Source organism: Rana temporaria, chromosome 13, assembly GCF_905171775.1.
Source record: "Rana temporaria chromosome 13, aRanTem1.1, whole genome shotgun sequence".
NCBI classification, from domain to species: Eukaryota; Metazoa; Chordata; class Amphibia; order Anura; family Ranidae; genus Rana; species Rana temporaria.
This window is the reverse complement of record NC_053501.1, coordinates 37,564,195-37,577,522: the sequence shown is the minus strand read 5'-3', so window position 1 is coordinate 37,577,522 and position 13,328 is coordinate 37,564,195. Positions and strand designations below refer to the sequence as shown.

The 13,328-nt window shown below is 47.0% G+C and overlaps 1 protein-coding gene across 2 annotated transcripts in view; it reads right to left on the bottom strand.

Moving 5' to 3' along the window:
- Nucleotides 1–11,118, bottom strand: part of LOC120921057 (E3 ubiquitin-protein ligase pellino homolog 2) — an 88,739-nt gene extending 77,621 nt beyond the window's left edge. For both annotated transcript variants that reach the window (XM_040333676.1, XM_040333677.1), the window contains exon 1: nucleotides 11,012–11,118. In XM_040333676.1, coding sequence (XP_040189610.1) covers nucleotides 11,012–11,088 — 77 coding nt within the window. In that variant the 5' untranslated portion in view covers nucleotides 11,089–11,118. The remainder of the gene's footprint in view (nucleotides 1–11,011) is intronic.
- Nucleotides 11,119–13,328: the final 2,210 nt, after the last annotated feature.

Genomic DNA, 13,328 nt, shown 5'->3' with positions numbered 1-13,328 from the left:
GCCTTCCTATTCACCTCGGATCCCGACGTCAGCTCCCTCAGCTCCCAGGATGCCGTGCGCTTCCCTTGTGTCTCCCGGCTTGTTGATGTTTATGGGTTGTCATCACAACGGCGTGCACTTTCGCCGCCGCTCGTTGTGATGGCAACCCAAGTGTTTGACGGTGCAGCGCTGCAGGTCTATTGCAGACGCACGAGAATGGGGCGGGACGCGCGGCCCTTTCAACTAGTCATCCCCAGTATTCCCGGAAGTAATTGCTTGTGGGCTTCACAATGCCCACGAGCACAATGAGAACATTCAAGAGGCAAAGATATAAAGTGTTCCTTTACAATAACTTGGCGGGACATTTTAAAATAGTAAGTGACACCATAGAGACGTATAGAAAGAGATGAAAGCAGATATTTTTAACATTTGAAAAATGTAATGGGAACCCCGCTTTAAATTAGAATTTTAGTCAGAAAAAGTCCTGCTAGATCACCCCTTTTGCAGGTATAGCTAGAACATTAAAAATAAGTGTCTATACAGTTTATAATCCAGTAACACGGTCTCATCCTGTTCTGCACATGTTCAGTTGCTCTCCATTTTTAGGTACTGCAAAGTTTGTAAAGGCCGATCCGCTGACAGCAGAACTTTACCCATAACTTGATAAAAAATAATGTTATTTAACATACATTCCACATTAATACTAAAAAAATTAGGATGTGCTGTAATTGCCTCCAGCATTGCTCATGTTTCTTCTTGCAGGAGGCTGCCATTTTGCTGAAGCACAGAGCCCCTGAACAGAAGTAAATCATAAAAAGCGGAACTAAACCCATCGATTTACTGTCACATTTGTCACAACCAAACCGCAAAGCCATCAAATGGCTGGTGTCATAACGGATCACATATGCAGCACCATGGCAGTTGCAGATCAAACCGAAGCAGAATCCTATGATGTAAAGGATAGGAGGGTTTACAGTAATTATATTTTAAAGCCTAGTAAACCCAGGCCAAATGTTGGGCGGTTCAATAGAAACCAGACAACGACATTTGGCTCATGTGTATAGCAGCCGGTCCGACAGAAGATGGCCGTTCAGCTGGCTTCTGTCACATGACCAAAAAAGGTATGCCAACCCGCTCCCAATCAGTCACACAGCCAATAGCTGAGAGCACCGACTGAAGTGTTCTGGCAGGGGGACCATCCCCATCAGAACACAGGGCGAGTGTGTTAGTGGATTTTAGACAGGATATGCGCTTATTGTTATCGTTTTGCATAGCTAGAGCTGAAAAAGAGGCCACTCTGAAGTGATCCAGCAGGACTTTTCTGACTAACGTTCCACTTTAAGGCCTTGGTGACACCATGGTGCAGAGATGTCAGTTTTTCTGCAAGGGCTTAAAAAAACAAAACAATGGTTGTCTATGTGCCCTGTTCATGTTGTGCGCATTTTTTCCCCCATGCAGGAATCTGCAACATGTATGCAGTTTTCTGCGCAGGACAAAAAAAACTGACATGACATTTACATTGGTGTCAATAGGGCACATAACTGCTGCGCATAAACATGCATGTGAAACAGATGAAAACTATGCAGAGACATCGGTTTACATGCATGTATGGTGTCAAGGAGACCTAAAGTGAAATTAAACCCCATCCTTTACAGCCAAAGAAGTTGCTTCTGTTTGACCTGCAACTGCCATGGTGTTGTACATGTGATCAATTATGACTCCATCGATGGAGTCACAGTTTGGTTGAAGAAGCATGCAAATGTGAGTTAGCAATCCTGGCATTTCAGGAATTTAACCACTTCCCGTCCGGCCTATAGCAGATTAACAGCCAGGAATTGGTTTCGTTATCCTGACTCTGTATCATATGACGCCCAGCAGGATAACATACCACCCGCAACGATCGCTGGTGCTGTGCGTCAGTCTGACACACTGCATCTCTGATCATAGTAAGGAGCCTCTGACGGAGGCTACTTACCATGTGATCCGCTGTGACCAACAGCTGATCAAACACATGAACCAGGAAGTGACGGTAAACCGCTTTCCTCAGTTCTCGCTGACAGGGAGAGCCTGATAATCTATCAGCACAGCCCCATCATATGTGCCAATCAGCTAGCAATCAGTGCCCATAATGGTGCCCCATCAGTAAACCCTGTCAGTGCCCTACAGATGCCAATCAGTAATGCCTGTCAGCAGCTCATCAGTGCTGCCTATCTAGTGCCCATCAGTGCCATCTCATCAGTGAAGGAGAAAAAAAATTGTAGAACAGAAAACGAAGAAAAAGTTTTAAACACCAAAAGAAAGCTCTATTTGTAGGAAAAAAATTGTTAAAAAAATAAAACATTTAATTGGTCTGGGCGTAGTGTTGTATGACCGCGCATTTGTTATTCAAAGTGTGACAGCACCTAAAGCTAAAAATTGTCCTGGGCAGGAAGGGGCGAAAGTGCCCAGTATTGAAGTGGTTAAAGCCGAGTTCCACCAAAAAGTGGAACTTACACTTATTTGTTTCCTCCCCTCTCCGATACCAAATTTGGCACCTTTCAGGGGGAATGGGGACCCGTTTGACAGGCCCCACTTCCAGAGACGGCGTTGTCCCTCGGAAGTTGGGCCCCTCTCCTTCCTCTGCCATTGGCCCAATTAGAAAGCACAGCGCGCATGCACAGGAGGGAACCGTCTGAAGTTGAAAGGTTTCCCTTAGTGGAGATGGCAGCGGCAGCACTCGACAGCCGCTCCGAAGATCAGCTGGGGTGCCGACACCTGTCCAGGGAGCCCGCGATGAGTGTCCATCTATTACGAGTCTACACTATTTGTAGCGAATGACTTAAACAACAATTACCCCAGACTGGAACACCTCCACCTTTTTTTTTTTTTTTTATGTTAAATCGATGGCTTTAGTTCCAATTTATGATTTAGTGCTGTTCGGAAGCTTTGGGCTTCAGCAAAATGGCAGCAAGAAGAAAGGGGAACAATGCTGGAGGCAATTTATACCACACACCAATTTCAGTAGCATAATTATTAATGTGGAATGCGTGCGCCTTGCCAACGAGCATTACAGTCCATTTTCTCGCGTTTATACATTTGATATGTTTTCTATTGTAGATAAAATATGAGTTTGAGATTTGAAAATAATTGCATTCTGTTTTTAGGGAGATTTTATACAGCATCCCAACTTTTCTTTGGGAGTCGTTTAAAAAAAAAAAAAAAAAAAAAGAATAAAAAATTGACTTTAGGAACATTTTAAAGGTTTAGTATTCTCAGATCAAAGAAAGCATACCACTAAGATCCCAGCAAACGTACAGCATTTTCAAAACAGAAAAGGAAAAGCCAGATGTCTATAGATTATACAAAGGAAAGCTTTGCTTCCAATCAATACGGAGGAGGGGTTGAAGTCTCAGTAACGCACACAGGGCCTCTCTGCATAGTTTCCTGGCCAACAGGACGAGCCCTGAAAACTAACATCACAGATTATTTTTGCTTCATAAACATAAAAATAAGCTCCGTTATTAAGTGCTTTGCCACCACCTACCCTGAATGGACTGGAGGCAAGACACATTACCATTTCCAGATATGCGCGAGTTAAAAAACCCAACCCTAGGCGATCGGAGCAGTGGGACGCCTGCCCAAATCATGATCCGCTGTGCTAGGTCACATCTACTAAACTGGTACACAACTTCTCAGCAAACGGAGCTGTCGCCGGGCACAGGCCTGTATCCGGATATTCCAACAGATGTCTATGCAATTACAACCCCACTGTGCTGAGGAATACACATGACTGCAGAATTTACTGCCTGGATTTAATGACCAGATCCTCACATACTTACATCAAACAGTATTAAGACTTATTCTAACAGGATCACCTAAACAGGAGATATTTACAATGAAGGGGGATGTAGAAGGGAAGGATATTCTGAAGGACAGCCAACTTCCTGTTTGCGAATACAAGAAAACCGTTATCCAGCTGAACATTTCCCCCAACAAAGCCATCAGCTGCACAGAGAAGGCGCACACTTCAAATGGCAAGCGTTCAGTTGTGGTCACGCTGGACTGTCAACATGAATATTGTGGATTCGATATTAAAAGATGTGCTACAATATACAGGCACAAGAGACTAATGGTTCCACTCTGAATCGCACAGGAATCACGCCGCTTTCCTGTGCGATTTGAATGCGGTGCAGGGAACGTGCATGGATCAAGGGTTTCCTGCACTGCAATGTATTGTGAACCTAGGCTTAGGCCTGGCCACATTTTCTGTAATAGGTACGTGCGTTTCAGCTTGCAGTCCCCCCCCCCAGTGAATCACACACATTGGGTGCATCATGCATAGGGCCCCATAATAGAAAACAAAGCCATTTACTGAGCCAACCACTGACATCCAAGTAGTCACATTCTGTATGTAGAGACCTTCGCTGCTCATACTGCTGGAGGAACACTTTCAGTATCTTCTGGCACCTCTAGGATACAAAGCATTCTGGGAAATGTCATATCCAGCTGAAGAGTGGCAGATAAGCTAAATATATCCACACCCAGCGATTGTTAGACGGATCCATCCTTCAATAGCAACAGAGGGAGCGTGCAGAGTGCAGGGACTGGGCCCTCAATAGTCACACAATGCTTCCCATCCCCCCCTTACACAGGGACTGGACCCTCTATAGCATGGGTCTTCAAACAACGGCCCTCCAGTTGTTCAGGAACTACAATTCCCATCATGCCTAGTCATGTCTGTGAATGTCAGTGTGTTACAATGCCTCATGGGATGTGTAGTTCTACAACTCCTGGAGGGCCGTAGTTTAAGGATCCCTGCTCTATAGTCACACTGCTTCCCATCCCCCCCCCCCTACACAGACGCTGGACCCTCTATAGTCAAAACACTGCTTCCCACCCCCCACACAGTGACGAGACCCTTTAAAGTCACACCCTGCTTCCCATCCCCTACACAGGTACCAGACCCTCTATAGTATATTTAGACATGCGCAACCACGCATTTTTGCAGCCCCCCCAACTGCATGTCTAAATGAGGCCTTGATACAATTCAAACTGTATGTTCACCTGTGTTCAGTTTAACCCATGTTTAGTTCCAATTTACGTGGCACAATTCTATGCATGCCCCATAAAGGCTGCATTTTGCTGGCACAGGGATACACATGTGTTTTGCATACATTCCTGATGCCCATGTCCCATTGTTGTCCACTGGGACATGCGGCTTTGCATGCATTTACACTCATCCTGTGTGCGTTCAGGGACCAGCACCCAAATGTCGGCGCAGTGGCTGTGTCCATGCAGTCACGTGTCCCAATAGACAACAATGGGACAGCAGCACGGAGATGCACCCTTGTCAGTAGAACAGCCCTACACAGGGCATGCAGCTAATTGGCCCATGTGAACAGAGCTTTACAGAAAAAAGAATTGTGTTCAGATAATCTGAACCCAGGAGAAGGTCATCTCATAACAAAACTTCAGATCATTTTTCCAGCATTTAAAATAACCAAAACAGGAGGCCGGAGTGACTGCATCCTCATCAATGCCGCAAACCTGTATATGGACACACAACTTCGACAATCCGTTCCATTTATAAAAGCTGTTAGAGGATCCCATTCATTACTTCTGATAAGTCTGGGAATTTTCTATTCCACCTCTTTCTTTATTCGCCCTTTTCCTTGTATTACACTGAAGGTGTCAGGTCTATAAAGCTTCCAAACTGGAAGTGAATAAATCAGATAAGATCAGGAGATGTCTGCGTTTGCTCCACGTTGCTGGTATTTCCGAACTTTGCTCTCAACTTTCCACAGCCATAGAAAATGAAGAAAATCTGTGCGTTTGTCCTCGACTTTCAAGATGTTTACAATCCACGGACCACCAGATATACACTTTATTAATCCTCCAGAAAAGGCGGGGGGGGTAATTTCACGCAGGAACGTCACCCAGCAAAGTTAGCGATCAGTCAACATACTCACACAAATCCTGTTTCTTTTTTCATTTCTCTCTGACCTGATTGGGTATTGAAAGTAGATGCAGCTTCAGCTTATTCAACATTCACATTTCTAGGTGAACAGCCTCCATTCCTTCATCAGATCAGCCCCAGTGTTCAGCCAGAAACTTGGCAATCCAAAAAGCAGCAAGCTTTAGAGCCACAGAAGAGTGACAGCAGAAAAGACAGTGAGGACCATGAAGTCCGATCCTTCTTTATCTCTAGGTTTGTCCCAGGCATGTCCGACGTCACTTGGGCCCATTCACACCAGCAGTACAATCTACTGTGTATGTGCGTAGTCCGATATGTTGTTAGAACGTAATACAATTTTTTTGTAAAGTATTGAAATGTCCCAAAATGACATTTCCTTCATCTTTCTGCACAAGGCGCTGTGTAAAAATACTGCACATCCTACTACTTTTCAGTGTATCTATTCAGTTCATATAAATACATACGTTTCCAAAAAGCAGTAAAAAAAAAAATCACAGCAAAACGCACATTAGGGTGGCAGTCATTCTTAAACTGGAAATAAACCCATCAAAGTAACCGTTTCAGAAAACGGCTACACCCCCGAACACGTGGCTGGAAATGTAACTGTCACATTGGTTGTGTCCACAAACCAACTGTCAAACCATCAAATAGCTGGTGTGATAACTGATCACATGTGCAGCATCATGGCAGTCGCAGATCAAAACAGAGGCAAAGATGGTGGCTTCCATGACTGAAAACAATGGGAGGGTTTAGTTCTGTTATAAAGGCACCCCAACTGGGTTTTTTTTTAATGCAATAAAAAAAAAAAAAAAAACACACAAGATCACACTGTCAAAAAAACAAAAACAAAGTCAGCTTCAAAAAAGGGGCTCAGGAGCTACGTTAGCACATTGTTGGAGTGAAGGGCAGCCCATTTAAATAAATTGTGTCACTCCGAAACGCACTATGAGATAGGCTACAAAAAGAGCAAAAGCTGTGATGTTCCAGCATTGCCAAGATGTGAACTGGGCATTGCCAGAGTGTATATTGTGTGGATGGGCCCTCTGACTGACTCGCCACCTCTGCTGGATGGATACCTGTGCCAAAACATGACTCTCCTAAATAAATAATAATAAAAAAAAAATCCCCCTGTGTGAAAGGGGCCTTACAGACCAACACCACAACTGGGATCTCCATTGGCTCCCACTGCTGTCAATCAAATCCAGTGACAAGAGGGGGGGCAGGGCCAAGTCCTGCTGTCTGTGTCAATGGACGCAGCAGCGGGAGTCAGAAGCATGCCCACACGGGTGGCCTCAGGGAAACCAGCTCTCCGTGGGGGCAACCGATGAATAGGAGGAGCCAGGAGCATCAACGAGACACCCCAGAAGAGGCGGATCGGGGCCGCTCAGTGCAAAACCCTTGCGCAGAGCAGGTAAGTAAAACACGTTTGTTATTTTTATAAAAATAAAAATATGAGAACCTTTACAATCACTTTAAGACCTGGTTTACATATATGCAAATTGGATGCGTTTGCACTGCATCCAATTTGCATGACACGTGAACTTGCAGCCTTTTCTATAGAATTAGTCCACATATATGCAGGCCGGTCACAGCTTTTTAACCACTTGCCTCCTGGGCACTTTCCTACCCGCCCAGGATAATTTTCAGCTTTTAGCGCTGTCACACTTAAAAAATGACAATTGGGCGGTCATGCAATGCTATATACCAGGGGTCTCCAAACATTCTAAACAAAGGGCCGGTTTATTGTCCTTCAGAGCTCTTGGAGGGCCGGACATTGGCCAGCAGGAGTGGAAATGTACCTGGCATCATTGTTAGTAAACAGCTGGTATTAGGGGGAGGAATAGTGCCCCATTGCTGGTATCATAGGGAGGAATAGTGCTCTATTAGTTGTCAGTGGGAGAAATGGTGCTCCAATGTCGGTGTCAGAGGGCAGAATAGTGTCTTGTATCAGTGGGAGGGATAGTGCCCCAAGGGCCGATTAAAGGCAAGCAAAGGGCCGCATCTGGCCCTCGGGCCGCAGTTTGGAGACCACTGCTATATACCCAAATGACATCTTTTTTTTCAGTTTTCTTTTGGTGGTACCACCACTGGGGGTTTTATTTCTTGCTAAACAAATGAAAAAAAGCCCAAAAAGAAAAACTTTCTTCATTTCGGTTTTAACCATTTTCAAATAAGTAACTATCTTCACCACTGATGAGGCTGCACTAATGGCAGCAGATGAGGCTACACTGATAATCAAATATTGGTGTAAATGTCCCCCGTCACAGGAAAGACAGTTATTGGCTGTCCCTTCCTCAGACACTGACAGCGCTGAGGAAAGGAAATGTTGATAATTAGCATTTGTTTACATGTGACGAGCTGGCTCTTTACCATGTGATCAGCAATGTCATTGGCTCACCACTAATCAGCATGCACAAGTGGTGTGACTGGGAGGACATCAATCTTCTATAGGCCAGGCAAGAACTGGTTAAAAAGCATCTGGTGCGATTTCTAATGTCATAAACTTTGCCAATATACGCCTGAATCGCTGAACAAAGCCGCACTGGAGGGCGCCGAAATCCTGCTGTCAAAACCGGACGGCACATATGTGAACCCGGACTTACAGTTCCTCCGAATTCTTAGGAAACGATAACGCCTTTTTGTTAGTGTGAAAAAGATGTCACATGACACTAAAAATAGATACCGGTAATTGGCATCAGTGAGTACGTGAGAAGAAGTGACGGCACCCGTACTCAGTCTTAAGCTTGTATTGGTGCGTCTACCAGAAGACAGTCAACGTAAAAGAAAGGGAAAAAATAAATCTAAGTGTGTATGGCCACCATTGGGCTGCCCACACGTTGCAATCTGATTGTACAATACGCTTTAGGGCCCATTCACAGCAGGAGCGGCATGGGACACGTGCGTTTCCAGCTGCGTTTACCGGATCACATGAGAACACGCTGCCCTTTTTAGACATGTGTGGGTACCATAAATCGTTCATTGCATCCCAAACACAAATGCACATTGCAGCCACCAGACCACACATGGGGGGGGATTTACTAAAACTGGAGAGAGCAAAACCTGCAGTTGTGTATGGTGATCAGCTTGTAACTTCAGCTTGTTCAATAAAGCTTTGACAATAAAACCTGGATGCCGATTGGCTACCAAGCAGAGCTGCTCCAGTGTTATTAAATAAACCCCCCCTCCCCCAGTATCTCCGTACAATGCAGTCCGGTGTGAAACGTTTATAAAAGTTGCGCTTGCCGTACTTCTTGCGCATTTCCATGCGTTTGGCAGCTCACTGAAATAAACGGGTGTTGGAAGATCTTAGGGCCACCGATGTTCCCAACACCTAATCCATCCAATCAGATTGGTCCTCGCTCTACATAGCTCTTGGTGGGAATACAGAGGATGGTATAGTCCGCATTGGGCTCCCCACACGTTACAATCAGCTTTAGATCTGCCAACAGGAGCTTGTATGTGATCTGTATCCAATCAGGCAGCTGCTTCTACTACATCCAATGGAGATTGTACAATCGGACTGCATCTTGTGTGGTAATCCGTATAGACGATCTGTGCTGGAAGAAGGGCCTTCCTGATGGATCCTCCTGACAGTACATACTTCTGGTGGCTGGAACGTGGATTGTATGGAGGAGCACATCACACATTACAATCCGATTGCCCAATCTCCTATAGATCTAGCTGACTGAATACAGATACATTAGGTAGGTCATCATAGTTTTGTTAGATGGAAAGTCGATTATAAGCTGTGTGGCGATCTTTAAACAACAATCGGATTGTACAACCTCTTGCAGATCTAAGTAGCACAGGGGCCGTCCTGATTGGATACAAATTAATGAGGTAGGTAGGTTGTCACATTTCCGGTAGAAGTGGATTGTGCTGACCCCCCACACATTACAATCTGATCATACAGGTGATGGGGCGTATATATGGGGCGGGGGGGGTTGGGATTATATAGGGGGGGTCAGTAGGTGATGGGATGTATATAGGAGAGAGGGGGGGGTCAGTAGGTGATGGGATGTATGTAGGGGGGTCAGTGGGATGTATATAGGGGGGGTCGGTAGGTGATGGGATGTATATAAGGGGGGGGGGCGGTAGGTGATGTATATAAGGGGGGGTCGGCAGGTGATGGGATGTGTATAGGGGGGTCGGTAGGTGATGTATATAGGGGGGGGGGGGGGGTCGGTAGGTGATGGGATGTATATAGGGGGGGTCGGTAGGTGATGGGATGTATATAAGGGGGGGGGGGGTCGGTAGGTAATGGGATGTTTATGGGGGGGGTCAGTGGGAAGTATATAGGGGGGGGGGGGGGTCAGTAGGTGATGGGATGTATATAAGGGGGGGTCAGTGGGATGTATATAGGGGAGGGGTCGGTAGGTGATGGGATGTATATAGGGGGGGTCAGTGGGATGTATATAGGGGGGGGGGGGGGCGGTAGGTGATGTATATAAGGGGGGGTCGGCAGGTGATGGGATGTATATAGGGGGGTCGGTAGGTGATGGGATGTGTATAAGGGGGGGGGGGGGGGTAGGTGATGGGATGTATATAAGGGGGGGGGGGTCGGTAGGTGATGTATATAAGGGGGGGTCGGTAGGTGATGGGATGTTTATGGGGGGGGGGGGCAGGGGGAAGTATATAGGGGGGGGGTCAGTAGGTGATGGGATGTATATAAGGGGGGGTCAGTGGGATGTATATAGGGGGGGGGGTCAGAGGGAAGTATATAGGGGGGTCAGTAGGTGGTTGAATGTATATAGGGGGAAGGGGGAGGGGGGGTCAGTAGGTGGTTGGATGGTAGGTGATGTATACAAGGTGGAAGTAGGTGATGTATATATTAGGGAGGAGGAGGTAGGTGGTGATGTATATATGGGATTGGCATAGGTAGGTGATGTATCTATAGATGGGGGAGGGTAGGTGATGCATCTATAGATGGGGGGGAGGGTAGATGATGTATATATAGATGGGGGGAGGTGATGTATATATGGGGGAGGGGGAGGTAGGTGACAGGATTGGGGGAGGGGGTCGGTAGGTACCCGATCTCACACACACACGCAGAGAGGAAGGGAGGGATGGATGACTCACCCCAGCACCACCAGCTCTCCATACTTGACGGTTTCCTTGTTGAGGGCTCCGTGCTCCTCCTGGGTCGGGGAAAACATGGAGCTGGCTGGTCCCCCCCCGGTCCTCCTTCTCCGGTCCCCTCCACAGCCGCTAGGACATCCCCTCCCCCACCCGCCGGCCCTCCCGGCCTCAGCCCCGGTCCAGTCGGTGGCGCAGTTCTCCCTCCGCGCTCTCGCTTTCTCTCTCTCTCCTTCCCGGGGTCCCGCTCTCCGTCCGTGCGCGCCCCCGGCGCCTCCCCTCAGATACAGGCAGCAGCTCGCGCTGAGCGGCCGGAGATGCAGCTTCCACCCCCCTCCCCTTCAGAAGGCCGCCAATGACTCTCCAGACCCAGCTCCTTCCTCCTCCCCCTCCAGACAACAAATGGAACCCCGCTGCTCTCCAAGTGCCGTGGCAACAGAACACCGGATTAGCCCCGGGGGGAGGGGGCGGAGCTTATGCGAACGGCGCCTCCTTTAGCGCCGCCCAGACCGGCTCTTCTACTCGCCCTGGGAACTCCGACACGTTATTCGGTGATCTCCGTTCATCCGAGAAGATCGTGTCAGCTGTACGGGACGGGAAGGCGGACTACCTCCGAACAGGTCCCCCCTCCGGAGCGGTGCGGAGTGGTACAGTCCATACTGTTATGTAAACATAGAGTAAAATGGGATGGAAGATCTTAAAGAGACATTTCTATTTTTATCTGGACCTTTTTTTATGTTTTGCCCTTTGCACCTGTGTGTTGTGGGGTGATTCCAGGCTTTGTGTGTAAATCTATCCCCCCGGGAGGAACAGGCTTCTACGGCTCATTGAGGCCCCGCTCACACTGCGATAAAAATCGCCATTCAAGAGCGCAAGAAAAAAGCGCATTAAATTCGCCCTCTTCAAATCCTATATAACTGTTTTCTTTACTGAGCTGCGTTTTAAAAAGTCCTGCATGCTGCATTATTGATTGATTTAAATTAATGCGACGCAGAAAACGCACACAAGATTCGCTGCGTTTTCCAATCATACGGTGTCCATGCGATCTGCTGCAGGTGCCAATCTTATCTTGGCGACACCCCAAAATCAATTGCGAAAAGGCAGTGTGATTTCCAGAATTGCATTGGGTGCAATTCAGGATTCTGCGCCATTGAAAAACAGTATGGCTGAAATCGCACCGCACAGACATCGCATGTGACGTGCGCAGGAACGCGGTGCGATTCCTGTGCGGATCACATGTGGTGTTTTCCCACGCACCAATGTGAACCTAGGCTGAAACTGCAACGCATCTGCACCTGAATCGCATCACATGAGGGAGAACACCCATGCAATGCGATTCTGGCAATTGCACTGCATTTTGCAATCTGTCTCGGGGTGTCCTTAAGATAACGCAGATCGTATAGATGCCGTGCAATTGCTTTGGAGTGTGATGCAAGCAGACGCAGCGAATCTTGTGCGTTCCCAGAATCGCATTACTGGGAAACAGGGCTTAAAATGTATGGATGAAATCACACCGCACAGACATCGCATGTGATGTGAAAAGGAATGCGGTGCGATTCCTGTGCGAATCACATACAGTGTTTTCCAAAGCACATTAAAGTGATTGATATTTAAAATAAAGAATTATTTACAAACATGTCATACTTACCTGCTCTGTGCAAGGGTTTTGTACAGAGGGGCCCCCGATCCTCCTGGCCCCCTCTCTTTATTGAGTGCCCCCCACAGAGAGCCGCTTTCCCTGGGGGGACCCATTGGGGTGCGCTCCCAAGTCCTTCTGTTGTGTGTGTCCATTGACTCTGTCCTGCCCCCGTGTCACTGGATTTGATTGACAGCAGTGGGAACCAATGGCTCCTGCTGCTATCAATCTGTCCAATGAGCTGCTGGGCTCGTTCTTGTCGCTGGAACAATAATCGGGTTCAGGTAAGAAAAGGGGGGGCTCTGGGGGGGGGGACTGCAGCACAGAAGGTTTTTTACCCTAATGCATAGAATGAAAAACCACAGCCCCTTTAAAAACACCCCTTTAAAACTCACTGCGTCTATGTTTTTCATGCATTTTTTGAGTTACACATTCATGTTTTACAGGTACATCCCAGCAGTTAGAAAACCAGAAAAAAACACCAACAAACAACATTAAAATGCATGCATTAAAATTGCATACTGCATTTTTAAGCACATGAGTATGAACTTAAATAATCCTAGCGGGAAAACCGTTCGTCTGTATGCAATTTCAACACACACAAAAAAAATGTGCATGCTCAGAATCAAGTTTGGCGCATGCTCGGAAGCATAGGACTAAGGCTGGCTTCACACTGAAGCGTCA